Source organism: Corylus avellana, chromosome ca5 (genome assembly GCF_901000735.1).
Source record: "Corylus avellana chromosome ca5, CavTom2PMs-1.0".
NCBI lineage: Eukaryota > Viridiplantae > Streptophyta > Magnoliopsida > Fagales > Betulaceae > Corylus > Corylus avellana.
This window is the reverse complement of record NC_081545.1, coordinates 23623743-23639869: the sequence shown is the minus strand read 5'-3', so window position 1 is coordinate 23639869 and position 16127 is coordinate 23623743. Positions and strand designations below refer to the sequence as shown.

The 16127-nt window shown below is 33.9% G+C and overlaps 2 protein-coding genes across 5 annotated transcripts in view; one reads left to right on the top strand and one right to left on the bottom strand.

The window, feature by feature from the left end:
• Positions 1-4100: 4100 nt before the first annotated feature.
• LOC132182273 (single-strand DNA endonuclease 1) lies at positions 4101-12995 on the top strand. Of its 3 annotated transcripts, none has more exons than XM_059595462.1 (14): positions 4101-4219; positions 4344-4501; positions 4846-4907; positions 5036-5163; positions 5286-5337; positions 5474-5546; positions 5647-5720; positions 6184-6243; positions 6364-6532; positions 7768-7867; positions 9327-9409; positions 10724-10824; positions 11357-11487; positions 12052-12995. In XM_059595462.1, the coding sequence occupies exons 1-14, from the start codon at positions 4152-4154 to the stop codon at positions 12554-12556; spliced, it is 1764 nt and encodes a 587-aa protein (XP_059451445.1). In that variant the 5' UTR covers positions 4101-4151; the 3' UTR covers positions 12557-12995. The 3 variants fall into 3 exon arrangements, with proteins under 3 accessions (XP_059451445.1, XP_059451444.1, XP_059451446.1); XM_059595461.1 differs by having other exon boundaries at positions 5623-5720; XM_059595463.1 differs by lacking the exon at positions 4101-4219 and having other exon boundaries at positions 4474-4501; positions 5032-5163; positions 5623-5720.
• A 1614-nt stretch (positions 12996-14609) lies between these two features.
• LOC132181721 (DNA mismatch repair protein MSH3) overlaps positions 14610-16127 on the bottom strand; it is a 12873-nt gene continuing 11355 nt past the window's right edge. For both annotated transcript variants that reach the window (XM_059594960.1, XM_059594961.1), the window contains 2 exons: positions 15148-15473; positions 14610-14923 (listed from right to left, as the gene is read on the bottom strand). In XM_059594960.1, coding sequence (XP_059450943.1) covers positions 15153-15473 — 321 coding nt within the window. In that variant the 3' untranslated portion in view covers positions 14610-14923; positions 15148-15152. The remainder of the gene's footprint in view (positions 14924-15147; positions 15474-16127) is intronic.

The window sequence follows — 16127 nt, the reverse complement described above, 5'->3', positions numbered from 1 at the left end:
AATTTTTAGAATTATAAAATATTAAAAATGAAAATTAATTTAGCTACAAGGCAGTATCTACCACATAAAAATTTTCTGACGTGTTGATATTGCTATGTCACTAAATAGTGACGTGGCAACATCAACACGTCAGAAAATTTTTTATTGACATGTCACTATTTACTGATGTAGCAAAAATTATGGTATTACAGACATGTCAGAAAACTTCTTGTTTTTTTGTAGTGAGCTTCTTGAACTTCCATTACATTTACAATTACTCATCTAAACTTCAAAAACTCTTGATTTAATGTATCCTTCTTTTATTATTATTATTTTTTTTCAATTTCACCCCTCCATTAGTATTTTTCTTTAAATCCTAATGAATGGATGTCAAAATTCTCAAAATATTCATATTTTTGTTAGGGAAAAAAATTTGCATGGATTTAGGCGTTAATCATGATTTAATGAAATTTGCAAAAATATACACGCTTGAATCTTTTGAAAAAAAAAAAAAAAAAACTTTATTATTATTATTTTTTTTTTTTAAAAAAAAAAAACAAGGGTATTTTGAAAATTTTTAATAGGACCTAATAGAAAATTATAACTGAGGAGTGAAATTGATAAAAAAAATTGAAAAATGGATACAGTAAATTAATAATTTTTGAACTTTATGGAGGTAATTGCAAAAGTAATGACAATTCATAAGGGTTAAATAAAGTTTCCCTTAAATTTTATAAACCGTGTTTAACCTTGACTCAAAAACTAAAGATATGTAATGTAAAATGATTTAGTTATAATTTTGGGTTTTTTTGGTATTAATTGGTAGTTTAAGCACTATAAATGATAGAACTAATATATACAATATAGACACAATGGATAATTGTATTAAGGAAAAAATTGTTAAATTAGTCTTTGGGGTTTGAACCTTTACCAAAAGATCCTTAGGGATTTTTATTTTTAGTTTTTTTATAATTGAATAAGGAAAATGGGCTACAGGGGAGGATCATTTATGCTCTTGATCCGATAGGAAGAATGAGTGAACGATCCTAAAAACGAAAATGGGGTGGGCTCCCCAATAACAAATTTAAAACGAAAAACAATAGTGCGAGAATATAAACAAAGGGTAGGAAACGGGTCAAACAAGTGACCCGGTCCTCTTAAGGGGCCGCACAAGGCGGTTTTGAAATCAAAAGGGGTACAGACTAAGGCAAGCCTATTTGAACCCCCACTAGGAACTGGAAACAACCTCCAAAAAGAGGCAACAACCGAATAAGCACTGTTAGTCTGTCATACTCCAATAAAGGGACTGAAAGATAGAGAGGAACCAACCCAGATCCGACTACAAAAGTCTCCGCTGTAAGATCAAAACAATTAAGATCAAGGAGAGAGTAACCCATAAAACAAACACACATCAAATAACAAAAGCTGCTACAAAACACAAGGTAAATAAAAATACAGGGAAAATTTAAAAAGCAGTAATAAAGCCCTATGAGCAACGGCATAAACAGAGGACGAGGTTGGAGAAGACTGGAGGAAATGGACACACAGAGGACATGCGGCGGCGCGTGTAAGTCACACGCAGACGCGTGGTGACTGGAAGAAGGCGATGGCAGCAACAACGGAAAGCTGGGAGGGCAGTGAAGACGTTGGTGATGAGGCGCGTTAGGGCAGCGGAAAGCTGCATATGGTATTAAAACATGAAAAAAATTACTCTTTATGGTATCATTACAGACAAATAACTTCTTATGTTGAACTTTGGTTTTAAATTTTAATGAAAACCGTCAATGAGCCACGTCATCACCAATAGAAGATAGACACATGTCCTATATGATGAGTTTAGATGAGCTCAAGGCAGCGATGCTTGTTTGGAGTCCTCAGCTAGACCCCGTCTGGATGAGCATGTCCAAGTTTGAGAAACTAGAGTTCCTTTCAAGGAATGAGAGGTTGTTAGAGGTTCGGTAGGGTCATAGGATCCTAAAAGAAGGCTGACACTAACATATATGCGTGATGTATTGCATATGAAGTTGAGGAATGGACGGAGAATGTTGCATATGGGGATTGTTTTAATTGAACTTAAAAGTATTACATGAAATGTTTTCATGCATTCTTGTGTATTGTTTTAATTGTATATGACATGCATAGATGTTCATGATGAGTATATCCTTACCTTTAAGTTGTTTTATATTATGACAAAGACATGTTGAAATGGATTCATTGACAAAGGTTTTCAGGAAGAGAATTTGAAGCAAATGAAATGTTTTCATGCACATCACCATAACAAATAATGTGTGACGGTTCAAATGGTTAAAGGGTTTAAAGGAAAAGAAATGTCTAAGTATGAGATGATGAGAAACATTAAACAAGATAATAAACGATCACAAGATAAGTCAGTCGTGTTAATCATGGAATAACCCCGTCGTTGCGAGCACAAAATAAGCTAGTCTTGACGATCAACTGATAAACTGATTGTGACACTAGAAAAGTTAAAGGAAGTAAAAAAGATTAATGAAATGGTTATTGAAAGGTTACGACGAAAGGTAATAAAACTATGCATTCATATTCAGCTATGATGATTATGATTTGATTTAAGTATATTGTGCATTACAACTTGTGATTAACTTTTAACGTATGATATGTACAATGTTATGCCTTACAATTAAGATTAGTTAAGTGCTTAGTTAGTTTCAAATGTTTTAAGGTAATAGCAAATGTGACGTCTCACATCATTTGGGTATAGAGATGAGGATGTGCTTAAATGTATACTACACCCTTAATAATAACAACGCGTTTTAAAGCCGTAATAGTCATGATCCCATCAGAACTCCGCAGTTAAGCGTACTTCTGCTGGAGTAGTATCAGGATGGGTGACCTCCTCGGAAGTCTGGTTCGACGGGAGCCAAAAGTGGACAATATTGTGTGTTATTGGAGTAGAGTGTTACAAATAGTATCAGAGCCATTGTCTAGTCTGAGATGTGGGGAGCGTGCACAAGCCCATGAAGGTCGCTAGCGGGCACTCGTTGGGATGGACGCCAATAATGGGTTAATCCCATGAGGGTCGCCAACGGGGACGCTGGGTCCTAAGAGAGGGTGATTGTGACGTCCCACATCGCCTGGGTATAGAGATGATGATGTGCTTAAATGTATACTACACCCTTAATGACAACAACACGTTTTAAAGCTGTGACGATCATGATCCCATAAGGATTCCGCAGTTAAGCATGCTTCTGCTGGAGTAGTACTAGGATGGGTGACCTTCTGAGAAGTTTGGTTCGATGGGAGCCAAAAGCGGATAATATTGTGTGTCATTGGGGTGATGTGTTACAGCAAAGTCGCTCTTTCTAGTTGAAAATAAATGTTAGCATCGAGATTTACCTAAAAGGAATTTTAAGACGTTTTTCTCTTATTTATGAAGAGTAATGTTATAGACCATATTTTTATCCTATTTTTATCCTCCTAAAGTTGATGTGGCTTTTAAAATCACCATTAAATTTTAGATGAATCATACTTGAATTTTGAATCAAACTACTTCATTACTCCTTTGACGAATGATAAGAGACGAGTGTGAATAGAGAGGGGAGGTTGAGCTTGAAGGGAAGAAAATTAGATAAGAGAGAGAGAGGGTAAAGTGGAAAAGATTGGAGATAGAAGGGAAGGAGAAAAAGGTGATGGGGTTGAGTTTGGAGGTGAAGTACGAACCATTAAGATTTGAGAAAATGTTAACACTTTTGAAACTCTCAAGAATTTTTTAAAAAATGCATGCTTTGGTTAATTTTTTATTTGTTCTGAAAATATTTTAAGTTTGACAAATATTTTTGTACTACATCAAACATAAAAAGAAAATTATAAAAGCATAAAAATAAAATTAGTTTGAAGTGTTTTGTGAGTATTTTATATTTTGAATTGTTTTTATAATATTTTTATTTTTTTTGCAAAAAAGCAAGAAGTTACCATAAAAAGTGTACCAAGCGACCCCTGTGGCTCTGGGAATGGGCTGGTTTAAGGTAGCCCAATAGAACTGATTTCTCAATTCAGTCGCCGGCAAGAAGGCCCAAGTCCGCTCGAATCATTCTCTCATGTGGCCATTAACGGATAAAATTCGAGTTTTTGAAAAAATTCAACCTTCTAGAAATTCCCTCTCTCTCTCTCTCTCACAAACGCACAGTGACATCGACATGGGTGTGAAGAACTTGTGGGATATCCTAGAATCATGCAAGAAAACTCTTCCACTCCACCATCTCCAGTAAGTTCCCACTCTTTTTTCCCTTACTTTCTTGGCAATCGGATGGACTATTGTTATTTTCGTATCCATTTTCCTTTTTTTTTTTAATGGGTTATATAAATTTGCTTTTGAATTTGGGGTTTAGGAACAAGAAGTTGTGCATAGATCTCTCCTGCTGGATGGTTCAACTTCAAAAAGTAAACAAATCACACTCCTGTATGAATGAGAAGAATTATCTCAGAGGTCTCTTTCACCGCCTCAGAGCTCTCATCGCTCTAAATTGCAGCCTAATTTTCGTTACAGGTACTTATGTGCCCACCCTTTTTTTTTTTTTTTCGGGGTTCTCTTCAATTATGTTTTAAATGTTTGATATTTTCATTCTTGTGAAGACTGTGTTTGGTTCGTGTAAAAGAATTACTAATGGGCTTGATTTTTAAGAATAATTTGTCTATGTCTCGGTACTTTTTTTTCCTCTTCTGAAGTGAGGCATTCTACTTATACCATGTACATGGGCTTCAGCTCCTTTATGGTTATATATCAATTTTTGGTTGCCTAAGTAAATGAAAAAGAGTGTATTTAGTTAAGATGTCTTTGCTTTCCAGAGCATTTGATCACATTTTTGAAATTTAAATCTTTGCTGTCTGTAGATGGATCAATTCCTGCTATTAAGTTACCAACTTATAGGCGCCGCTTAAATTCAGGAAATGAGGTGATAATCCTTGTATGCAATAGACCCTGTTGTATACCTTCTTTACAATATATTTTTTTTGTTTTTTGTTTTGTTTTGTTTTGTTTTTTTAATTCTTCATACTAACTTCTTTTAGTTTATGAAGGCAGGTTACTCGAGATGAAAAAAACTTGCAGAAGGTGACCTCACTACGAAGAAATATGGGATCTGAGTTTTCATTCATGATAAAAGAGGCAAAAGTTTTGGCCACGGCACTTGGTATCCCTTGCTTAGATGGGTAATATTTACTGTTACACTAAATTGTCATACATTTTAGGTACTTTTTCCCCTTTTATCTTCTTCTGGAAACAAAAAGATTTGGACTAACTCTATATATTTTTTGTGTTGATCTAAATTCAGGATTGAGGAGGCGGAAGCACAATGTGCATTGTTAAACTCAGAATTGTTATGTGTGAGTAGAATTTTTTTACTATTAGTTATATAGGAGTATCTGATGTCCACTGAAGATTCATAATGTGCACCATCATGTTATCTACATTTTTATCATCATTTCTAATTGAAATTAACATTTCTATAATGACTATTAGGATGGATGTTTCACTTCAGATTCTGATGTCTTCCTATTTGGTGCAAGGACGGTGTATAGAGATATCTGCCTTGGTTAGTAGATGCTCATTTGCTTGTCTCTTGACTTTCCTTAGATTGAATTATTTGCTGTTTACTAATTAGGATTTAGGCATCCATTTTTCTAATAAATTAGGAGATGGCGGTCATGTTGTCTGCTATGAAATGGCAGACATTGAGGGACAGCTTGGATTTGGAAGGAACTCATTGGTAATTTCTAGCTGCCTTGTAAATGTAAATGTAATAATGAAGCCTTTTCTTTCTGGTTGATTTGATAATTCTTTTGGTATGCAATTGAGTGAGAAGTGATCATGATGCATAGTGGTATCTTCAAAGTTTATTTTTCAATTGACGCCATCATGATGGGCAACTTCAAGAGAAGGCCTGAGGTTGGCATTTAAGCTGTAAAAGCAGTTGTGCTTGGCTTTAAGATATGGCAGGAATATCTCATTTAGCTCCTATAAATACAAGATTTTATTTTCTCTTTTTGGAGTTGTTCTTCAAGAAGGTATTCATATGGAATTGTTCACATACATTAGTCATAAGCTACTTCATTCTCTCCACAAGAAATGGCATTTATGAAAAGATTTATTTAGGATCGTACATGTTCAAATGGGATTGGACTTCCTTCTCTATTAACAAGCTTGGTGACTCAGTGAATTGTTATCTTCAGATTACCCTCGCCCTACTTCTTGGCGGTGACTACTCCCAAGGAGTTTATGGTTTGGGTCCTGTAAGTTCTAAACTTGTTCCTTCTATTTGGTAGACTACATTCTTCTTTATGCACATGTCAGATTGCATTTAGAATGGCAAATGGAAGCTTATGCTGTAATACTAAATTTTCTCTCTTTAGGAGTCGGCTTGTCAGATTGTTAAATCCGTTGGAGATAATGTTGTCCTTCAAAAAGTTGCATCTGAAGGACTGTCCTTTGTAAAGAAGAAAAGAGGTTCAAAGAAACAGGGGCCTGTTTCCAAGTGCAATAACAAGGAGAACTCACTGGATCAAGAGATCAATATTAATGGTGAATCTTAGAAACCTATCAGTTCATGTAACTGGCCTGCTTTTGGTTCTATTATCCTGCTTTAGGAGACTTTTGTCAGTCTCCAAAATGAAGACTTCATGCGTTCATAGTTGCACTTAAGTTAAATTTACAATTGTGATTAAGTAGATTGAAATATAGGATAATGCTCTTTGAGCTTTGAGATAAATTATATTAAAAGGTGGTTTATGAGATGAATTTGATAGATATTTTATTAAATGCTTTAGTATATATTCTGACACAATAAACAATTGCATTGTGTGTGTATATATACCCTTGTCTGATTGGTCGACCTTGACCCTTGTTATTTTGAGGTCATTTAGAATTCAGAGTTTCCCTTGATTTGATACTGCTCTTGTGGCCTGCACTCAATTAGTGCTTTACCTAGATGCTGTTCCGCTGTCTTTAAGATGATTTTGGCTGTTCCTCTATTAAATGCTTTAGTAGATATATTTTGACATGATAGATGATTACATTATGTGTGTGTATGTATAGCATATTCTCATTGGTCTACTTTGACACTTGTTATTTTTAGGTGATCTAGAATTTCGAGTTTACTTTCATGGTCCACACTCAACTAGTGCTTTAAATGTGGATGTCAAATCAACTGCTGTGTTTAAGCACATTTTGAGGAAACCAGTTAGGTCTGGGTTCTTCATGCTTGGCTTGGAAACCTTAAGTCAGACTCCCTTCACTTTTTGAAAGCGAGAAGGGGAGAATTTATCTATTAATATTAATTTAAGTAATCTAGTTTAGTGTAATAATACAATGCATTATTGAATTCAACATGTGATTCTTGGAATTCTCACTTATTAATATTTTTTAACAAGAAATGTGAAAATTAAACCTGCGAAAAAATGCCTATTGTCTAATGGATAGGACACAGGTTTTCTAACATTTTGAGCAGTTTCAAATCATATTGGAAATAATATATTTCCATATATTTTGTTGTTGATGAGGATATGTTGGTTATATTGATGCGGAGGTGAACATGTTTCTCACGCATTTATTGGATTTGTCATTCCAAGTAGGGGGGCTTGTTTTATCTCCCAGTTATATAGATACAATACATAGATCCATCCAATACACGCCTAGTTGAGTATGTGTGTAAACTAGCTAGCCATGCGTATATGTTGATCTTCAGTTCCAAGTATTTGGTTTGACAAAATGAAAGAGTTTACATAGCTGTTACCATTGAATTTTTTATGGTTGTGTAGGGAGTGAGCATGATTCACAAAGGGATGATCAGTTCTTGCAAGTTATCAATGCTTATTTGAAGCCCAAGTGTCACTCGGTAGATTCTGATACTGTGCATAGGTAAACATCAGTTTCGTTGTATGTACAGATGCTAGTTGCTGCATATGTGAGAATGTTTAGCAATGTACTATATTAATAAGGTTTTGTTTTTGGTCCCTTGCATGATTGCAGACAGTTAGCGCTACAACGGTCTTTCTGTCCTTTCTTTTAACTAATAGATATCATTATTTCCAAAATTATAATGGAGTCAGAGAGCCTGCATTCTCTATAAGAAGTTTATCTAATTAATCCTTTCATCAAGATACATCTTGGATTCCCATGTCTAGAAAATTATCAAAAGCAACATCTTTACAGCTGTTAATATCCGATAAATTAATTATAATTTTAGTTTTTAGTTACTTGGTTTTACAATTGATTTGTAGCATATGAGTTATAGTTATTTTGACATTCAACCATTTAGTTTGAATACAAAGTTTTTCTTTCGTTTTCTGATGATAGCACATATGATGTGATATTACTCCAGTGGGCCGAGTGTTGCAGTTTTGAATGCTAACTATTCACCATGAAATAGGAATGCATTTACGACTGTAATTGAGACTAATATGCAACTTTATTTGAGTTCACGATATTAGTTTACAAATCCAATATTCTGTATCCTTTGTGGCTGATTTTTTAAGTGCTGTTAAAAGTTTATGATGGCATTTTGAATTGGAAATTTGATTATGACAGTTGAGTATTTGGCCCTGGGCAAATCTTTTAATGATAATAACAAATTAATGCAGTGAAGCAGTAACGTGTACATCAGTGCTACGCTGTTTGATCTTTAATATGATTATTTAAGAGTATATTGGTATTTCTAGAATTTTCTGCTCAATAAGACAATTTTTTCCCCTTGGCTAAGTACTTAATAAGACAAATTAAAATGCCGCAAGGAGAGAAAAAGGACTTAATTACATAATCACTGGTGGGTATTATAATTAATGCCTTTTTAACAGAATAATTATTAGAAGACATATACAAAGAGACATGAATGCTCCTTCAAATTATTATCTATGAAATCCTACTACAGGCTTGGCCACCACTTTTTTTTGTTTTTTTTGATTGGTAATTTACACGGGGTGGGACTTGAACCTAGGACCTTACCTTCCAACTTGCTACCAAGGAAGGAAGTACTATTTGAGCTAAAGCTCATTGGCTACTCCAGGCTTGGCCACTAGCCCATACAAAATGCTACATAAGCACCTGCACCTGATACTTGAAAGAGAATCACCATGTAATTGTGCTGGAGTCTTGTAGCACTAGATATCTCAATTTCTTGTGCCACGGCATATACATCAATCTGAACCTGTGAACAGGTCAATAGGGTGCACCAAAAGCAGTGAAACTCAAGCTGTCAGCTAACAATCGGCTGGCTAAGTTGTTGATTTTATTGTTCTTAGTCCATCAAGAACTGGAATTAGACTGGTTATTATAATGTGAAAGCCAGGGAGTGAAGTTGCATTTTGCTTCACCTTTGTAGGGCTTTTGCTCAATATCCTTTTCAACGTGCCAAACTTCAGCAGATATGTGCTCAGTTCTTTGGGTGGCCTCCAGAGAAAACAGGTTCTTCATTTGTTCCCTCACTTATATATTCATGCCTTATATGCTCTTGCACACATACATCAAATGTAAGAACTTACCCAAGCATTGTGTAGATTTTGATTGTCTTAAATAGTTGGAGTTTGTAGTGGCTAAATGCGAGTCAAGGTTTTTGGCTACTGTCCTAGTATACCAAAACAAGTTTCTCAAGCGAAGTCAGAACACTGGATTTTTCCAATGGCCAATGTTTTGCAAATTACTTCAGTGGCTTAAAGTTGTGCAAGTCTTGAAATTCTGGAAACTAAATCTCAATGGATTAAGAAAATATGCTATAGTTGTAGGACATTTATATTTGGGAATTGTCATGCTGAACATTTCAAGAGCATGAACCTGTGTCCACCTGTGCGGAACACTTGTTTGTGGAGTTATGAAAGATTGCACCTTTGGTTACCCAGGATATGTGCAGAATCTTATGGGTGTTTCACATTTTTCTGTGAAGAAACTAAATACATAGCCAGGAAGCACAGAGTTCAAAATACCTGCTGTTCTCGTGTAATACATGTATGATATGGGTAAATGGGATATGTATTAGACAGGACTCAACAGGATATGGTTTGGGAACAGCGTGAATAGAGCATGCAGCACAAATAGGTTTGGGGTCAAATTAGATTTTTCTTCAGAAAGTGGGTATTTAAATGTACACATGGGAGAACACAAATTTGTATCTCCCTGCTGTAGTTTCCTAAAAACAAAAACAGTGTACACCACCTGTACTTCTTTTTATAAAATTATTAATACTTAAAAAACTTTGAAAGGGGGGTTTAGACCTCAAAATTCCAAATCTCTATAAATGATAAACATGAGGTATGGATCATTGGGTTTTTTCTATGGCTTCAAAAGTTTGGTTATTTGTACTATTTTATCTCTATGGTATTTGTTCTTCATCTTTTAAAGTAGAAGCTGACATAGGTAATGTCCCAAGTATGGTCTCCACAAGAAAACTAAAACACTGACCTATACATAGGTCAAGAAATGTAAAAAAGTATAACTTCATAAAGACAAACATATAGTTCTGTCAATATTTCTTGATGTTTTGGAGTTGCTGTGTTAGTGTGTTGGACATGCTGTGTCCTCTACATGACACAATTCTCATATCTTTGTCCAAAATTGTATTGGACTTTGTGAGGTTACAGAGTAATCATAAAATATGTTATCTGTAACATTTCCTAGTTTCTAAGTCACAAAATAGTCTTTTCAATCTTCTTTCCTTTTCTCCTTTTTTTTTTTTTGGGGCTTCTTGTTGGTATTTTATTAGCTTATTCACGATTCATGGCTCAGACGAGTATATCCTTCCAAAGATTGCTGAAAGAGATCTACGGCGATTTTGTAATTTGCGTTCCACTTCATCAGATCTAGGACTGAAGCTTCCACTACATGAGGTACTACTGTTCTTTCTGTCACTAGTTCTTCCTGTTTCTTTATTCTTAGTGCATTATTCAAGACAAATTTACGATATGAGAGGGTTCTGTTTGGTCACTCATGTTCTTGAAACTTACAAGGTTGTACTATTAGTCCTACCCTGGAATACTTTAACAATGGCATGTTTGGGATCTCATAAAGATTGAAAAAGTCATTGTGATTTGCATTATCTTGAAAGCATTTTCTATCCTTTTGCTCGGACAATTATCAAAATTGGAGCCACTAGCTCTTTTCATTTCATCATGAGAAGAAGCAATTATGGATTACGTTTATTTTAGTTACAGTTGAAAATAAGTTCTGATTTAAAAATTTTTATTATACAGTGCAATGAATTTGTCCATAAGATGTACAAAATTGCCCTTTCTTGTTTAAAACATAGTTGATGGAGTATGAGTGAATATGCTATTTGTAGTTTTCTATTCTTAACTATTTTGAGGTGTATTTGGTTTACCATTCCCCTTTCATATTACTTGCAATATTTCCTAATTGCAGATACCAGTAAAATGCCCTTTATGTGGAATTATCAAGCACCGAAGGGTTCTGGGAAGGGATTGTTATGAGGTCTCATGGGAGGATTTAGATGGAATTGAAACCTCCATAGTACCAGCAGATCTCGTAGAGAGGTATTGAGTTTCATTATAATGCTGTGACTTAATTCTTGTTGGATGGTGCTGCATCTAATCAGAGGGGTGCTGGGTTGCAAGCATTGAAAGCTCTTTTTTGTTTGAGAATGCAACTTGGAAGTGTGAGATGCTTTCTAATGGAAACTTAGGTTTTTCGAGAACCAAGAAAATATGTTTTCCTTTTCCCTAATTTTTTTTTTTTTATCTTGGAGTTTTGCCAAATATATAAGTAGAAAAAAGAATGTTTCAAAAATAACAAATCTTCTCAATGAGCATGCATTGAGGGAGCACATCAAGATAACCGTTATTAATTCATAGTATCATTATGTAGTCAACTTCTAGCAAAAGGTTAATGCTGTTTACATGTTTTTTTGACATTGTCTTGGTGCAAGGGGGTATCTAGTTCTACTTATTGAATCAAAGAAGCAAAAAGTCTACAACCATTTACCAGAAATTTTTTTAGGGATATTCTTGATAAGCAAATAATACTATCTCCTATTTGACAGCCTAACATCTTCTAACACTGCGAAAGTTGTTATCTTGTTTCCTTTTATTTGTCTCAAGTGCCTGTCCTGAGAAGATTGTGGAATTTGAGGAGAAAAAAGCTGAAGAGAAGAAACAAAATCACCGAAAAGCAAGGCGAAAGAAATCAGAAAAGGGATCTTCTGTGGCTGAAATTGATCTAAAACTCCAAAGACTATTACTTGACATTGAATTGGGAAGCAGTTCTATTCATGATCCCTCCTTTTCTTCAATGTTGATATCAGGAAACTGTACTGCTGCAACAGAAGTTTATCCAACAAACCAAGATACGTTGTTTGATCCAAAGAGCAGTGCTAACTGCAATGATTTGTCTTGCTATGAAGTTGGTAAAAGTGAGGTCATTGACCTCTTAAGTCCTCCCCCACCAAGACAAAACCATACTGTTCCCAAATTTCCACAATCAAATTGTCAAGATATTGAAGTGATTGATTTGAGTGAGTCAGAGACTGATGTGTCGCCTGAACATGAGAAGAAGGCAAGAGAATTGAGGTTTTTCTTAGACAGCATTAGGGATGATATCCCCTGAACATCCATGAAGGTCAAATTCTGTAGAAAGGAAGAAATCTAGTGTAGTCTTAGTTTGAAATTCCCCTCAATGACACTGCTTTTGTGTCATGTATCTCTTTAGTTTCCTCTTTGGTAGTAGAGATACTGTAGTGTATCAAAATCATATTTAGATGTAGTGCAAGGATACTAGATAAGTTATTATATATGGCTACAATGTAGTTGAAATTCATTCTCTCTCATATATTAGTTTCCTAGGTTTTGACATTCCTAGTAGTTTCTGATTTTGTTTGTGGCGAGGGCCCAAGTACAGACTGTATTTTATGTATTTATTTACTTCTGAGATAAGAGTAATGCTGCATTTTTAGCATTTCACACCCATTTTATCATATACTAACACTCACTTCATACTGTTGATGTGGCATGAGCTGAATGAAAGTAGAAAATTGTTTTTATTTTTTTGTTAATTGGTTTCAGCCAATGTGAATTGTGAAGTGGGTGTAATAAAACAAGTGTGAAAAATAAATTTATTCAACAAAAAATTCAGTTTGTGATGAACTTAAAGCAGCGATATTTAGCTGCAATTTCAATCTTTAGAAATAACTTGGCCTCTTGGAGATATTTAGTGCTGAGACCTGTGAAATCCAGTGAGGAGCAAGCCAGAGCATGGATTCGTCTCATGCAGTTTGAGGCTATATAGCATGAATTGATTTGAATATGCTACCACTTTTTCACTCCCAACATGAAACTCTACAGAAGATGCCCAAGTTCGCAGAGTAAGAATGGAGAAAAATGAGATTACATTTTTTTAAGAGAGGGAGAGATATGTACTGAATAATCATATATATATAAAAGCCGAATCACCCTCAGAAGTGCCTTAATATTGTGACATGTGGCATGAACCCAATATTATTTTGCTTATTTTTTTTAATATTCGGAATTATATAGGTTTTATTTGTATTGAAATAAGATAGATGATTTATTTGATTGCATTAAATCTTGATTGAAAGATTTTGTTTTATTTTGTATTCATAAATTTTTTTTTCTCAAATGTTTAGAATTATGTGAATTTTATTTGTATTTAAATATAACCTTTAGCATGTCTTTTTATTGAAAGAGTAATGATTGATTTTTTAATATGACTATTTTAGCTTGTAATTAATAAAAAAAAAAAATAAAAAAAATGAAGATGCGTTTAAGTTTTAAAATCAAATATAATAAACTTAAATCAAATATAATAAAGAACCCTATGCATAGCTCGAGCTATATGCTAGGATATCTATGTATACATAGATACTTCTTCATTTTTGTAGAAGTAACCAAAAAGAATTTTCCTACCAAAATGTTTCTTCTACATTTTTGTAGAACGCTTATCATATCATTTAAGGATTTATTTTTGTATATCTATGTATAAATTTTTCACAACTGTAAATAAATTATTTTTATGTTTGTTTCTCTAGAAAGTTTCATTGTATTGAAATATAATAGGTATCACACCAATTAGATTTTATGTTTTAATTCATTTGAATTTTTATTATTATTTTTATTTTTTTCGTTCCGTGATTTACTCGAATTTTCTAGCATTTTTTTGGAAGTGCTAAAAGAAATTTATTTGATTGCATTAAATATTGAGTGAAATGCGTGTTTTATTTTGTATTAAAAAGAAGAAAAAAGATTTTGTTTATTTTACTCTGTATTTTTTCTGAAATGATTAGAACTTTATGAGTTTTATTTGTATTACAATATAATAAGTACCAAATCAGCAATATCAGAGTTTCCTACTAATTTTCTATTAATATTTTGATCATTAGAATTCAAGTGTCCTTACTATTTTTTTTTTCTTTTATACTTTTCATTAAGTAGATGTTCGGTACATTTCCAAAAAAAAAAAAAAAATACCTATGTTCAGTAATTTACTGATATATAACCTTTAGTATGTATTTTCACACACCTATTTTAATTTATAATGAAAAGTAAGATGAAATGTGTTTAAGTTTTGAAATTAAATTATAATGAAGAATCCCGTGCATAGCGCGGGTTATGTGCTAGTAATAATAATAAAAAAAACATGAAAATGTTATCTACAATACAGAAGAAATTCCCAATTTTGAGACTGCATAGGAGAATCTATCTTGTGTTAATTACAACATATGGTAATTTACACACATAAAATAAAAATGAGATTACATTTAACTGAGAGAGAGAGAGAGAGAGAGAGAGAGGCAACGGAAATGTGCTGAAAATAAAAATAAAAATAAAAATTTACACAAAAATGTTATCTACAAAACAGAAGAAATCCTCATTTTGAAATCTGCCACGATTGCTTTACTGTTGCTCTCCTCGCCATAGTATGTATGCATGCCACTCACTTTCAGGAATGGCCTTTTATCTGAAAATAATGATTAAAAAAACACACAAAATTCAACAGTTATATCACAACTCCATAATGCAATCATTGCAATGTGATAGAAACTACAATGGCCCACTACCCGGGCATGAAAATTGACTGTGCAACAACACACCACCAAGACTACGAAAATAGCATAAATTTTTATTCAGAATTGTTACTTTGAAGAAAGAATTCAAGAAAGAGGAGAGGAAAACAAAACTAACCAATTTCATCTTAACCTTCTTGTTAATTCCTTTGCAATGCTCCTCGCATTTAAAAGCTGGAAGCTTCCTGCATCATCAGATATTGCAGCTTCCAAGTTCAAAAAGAATTCCTTGTAAGCAATACTTATATCTTCTAATTCTCCAGTCCCTCCTGGACGGAAGCACTCAGGAATTCCCAAAATGTTCTCTTTGGTTTTCTGTTCATAATCAGTCAGCATTTCCCCTAGCAACAGTTTTTTCCCCGATCTCCTTCCTGCCCTGCATGTTACCAAAGCTTCCAACCTGGAAGCCATGGAAGTGGCTCGACTAATACACGTTGGAGGTAGCTGTAAAACAAAAGAGTGCCCACTTAACTTAAACAAGAGTCAATTATATAACAAATGAGAAGCTTAAGTGAGAATTATCTGAAACGTCAAAGCAATTGCAAAATAGGCTCACCCTCATCATGTAAACACCATATTAGAGCACTAGCAGCAGCTTCCTTTTGATTTTTCCTAAGTTTAGAGCACAAAACTACTTTTTGCTTCTCTATGAAAATATATTTCACAATAACTTCCCTTACCTTTTCCTATACCATTAAAATATTATTTCTTTACAAAATACAAGTTCCCTACCTACCCTCACTTTTTTCACAAAATTCCAACACAATCCCCAATTAAAGACAAAAAGATGAAGGGGAAACTTCAGAAAACCCCCCTGAAGTTCCAGCCGATTTGAAAAGACCCCCCTGAATTTTCAAAGCTCTCACTTAGACCCCCTGAACTTTGGTTTTCTCTCACTTTGGACCCCTTTAACATTAAACTACGTCGTTTTGGATGTTTTATACCCATTTTACCCTTCCTCAAAACTATGTCGTTTTGTGTCCTAAAATCACAACACATTTCCAGCCCAAAACGACGTCGTTTTAAGCATAATTTTTTTTTTTAATTAAAAAAAGTAAAATATATATATAATAAAAAATAAAATTAAAAAAAAAAAAA

Bases quoted from the DNA above. Each gene is read 5' to 3' on its own strand.
- LOC132182273 (XM_059595461.1), top strand. From the start codon at position 4,152: ATGGGTGTGAAGAACTTGTGGGATATCCTAGAATCATGCAAGAAAACT. The intron at 4,220-4,343 runs GTAAGTTCCCAC...TTTGGGGTTTAG, and splicing joins CTTCCACTCCACCATCTCCA to GAACAAGAAGTTGTGCATAG. The intron at 5,721-6,183 runs GTAATTTCTAGC...TGTTATCTTCAG, and splicing joins GATTTGGAAGGAACTCATTG to ATTACCCTCGCCCTACTTCT.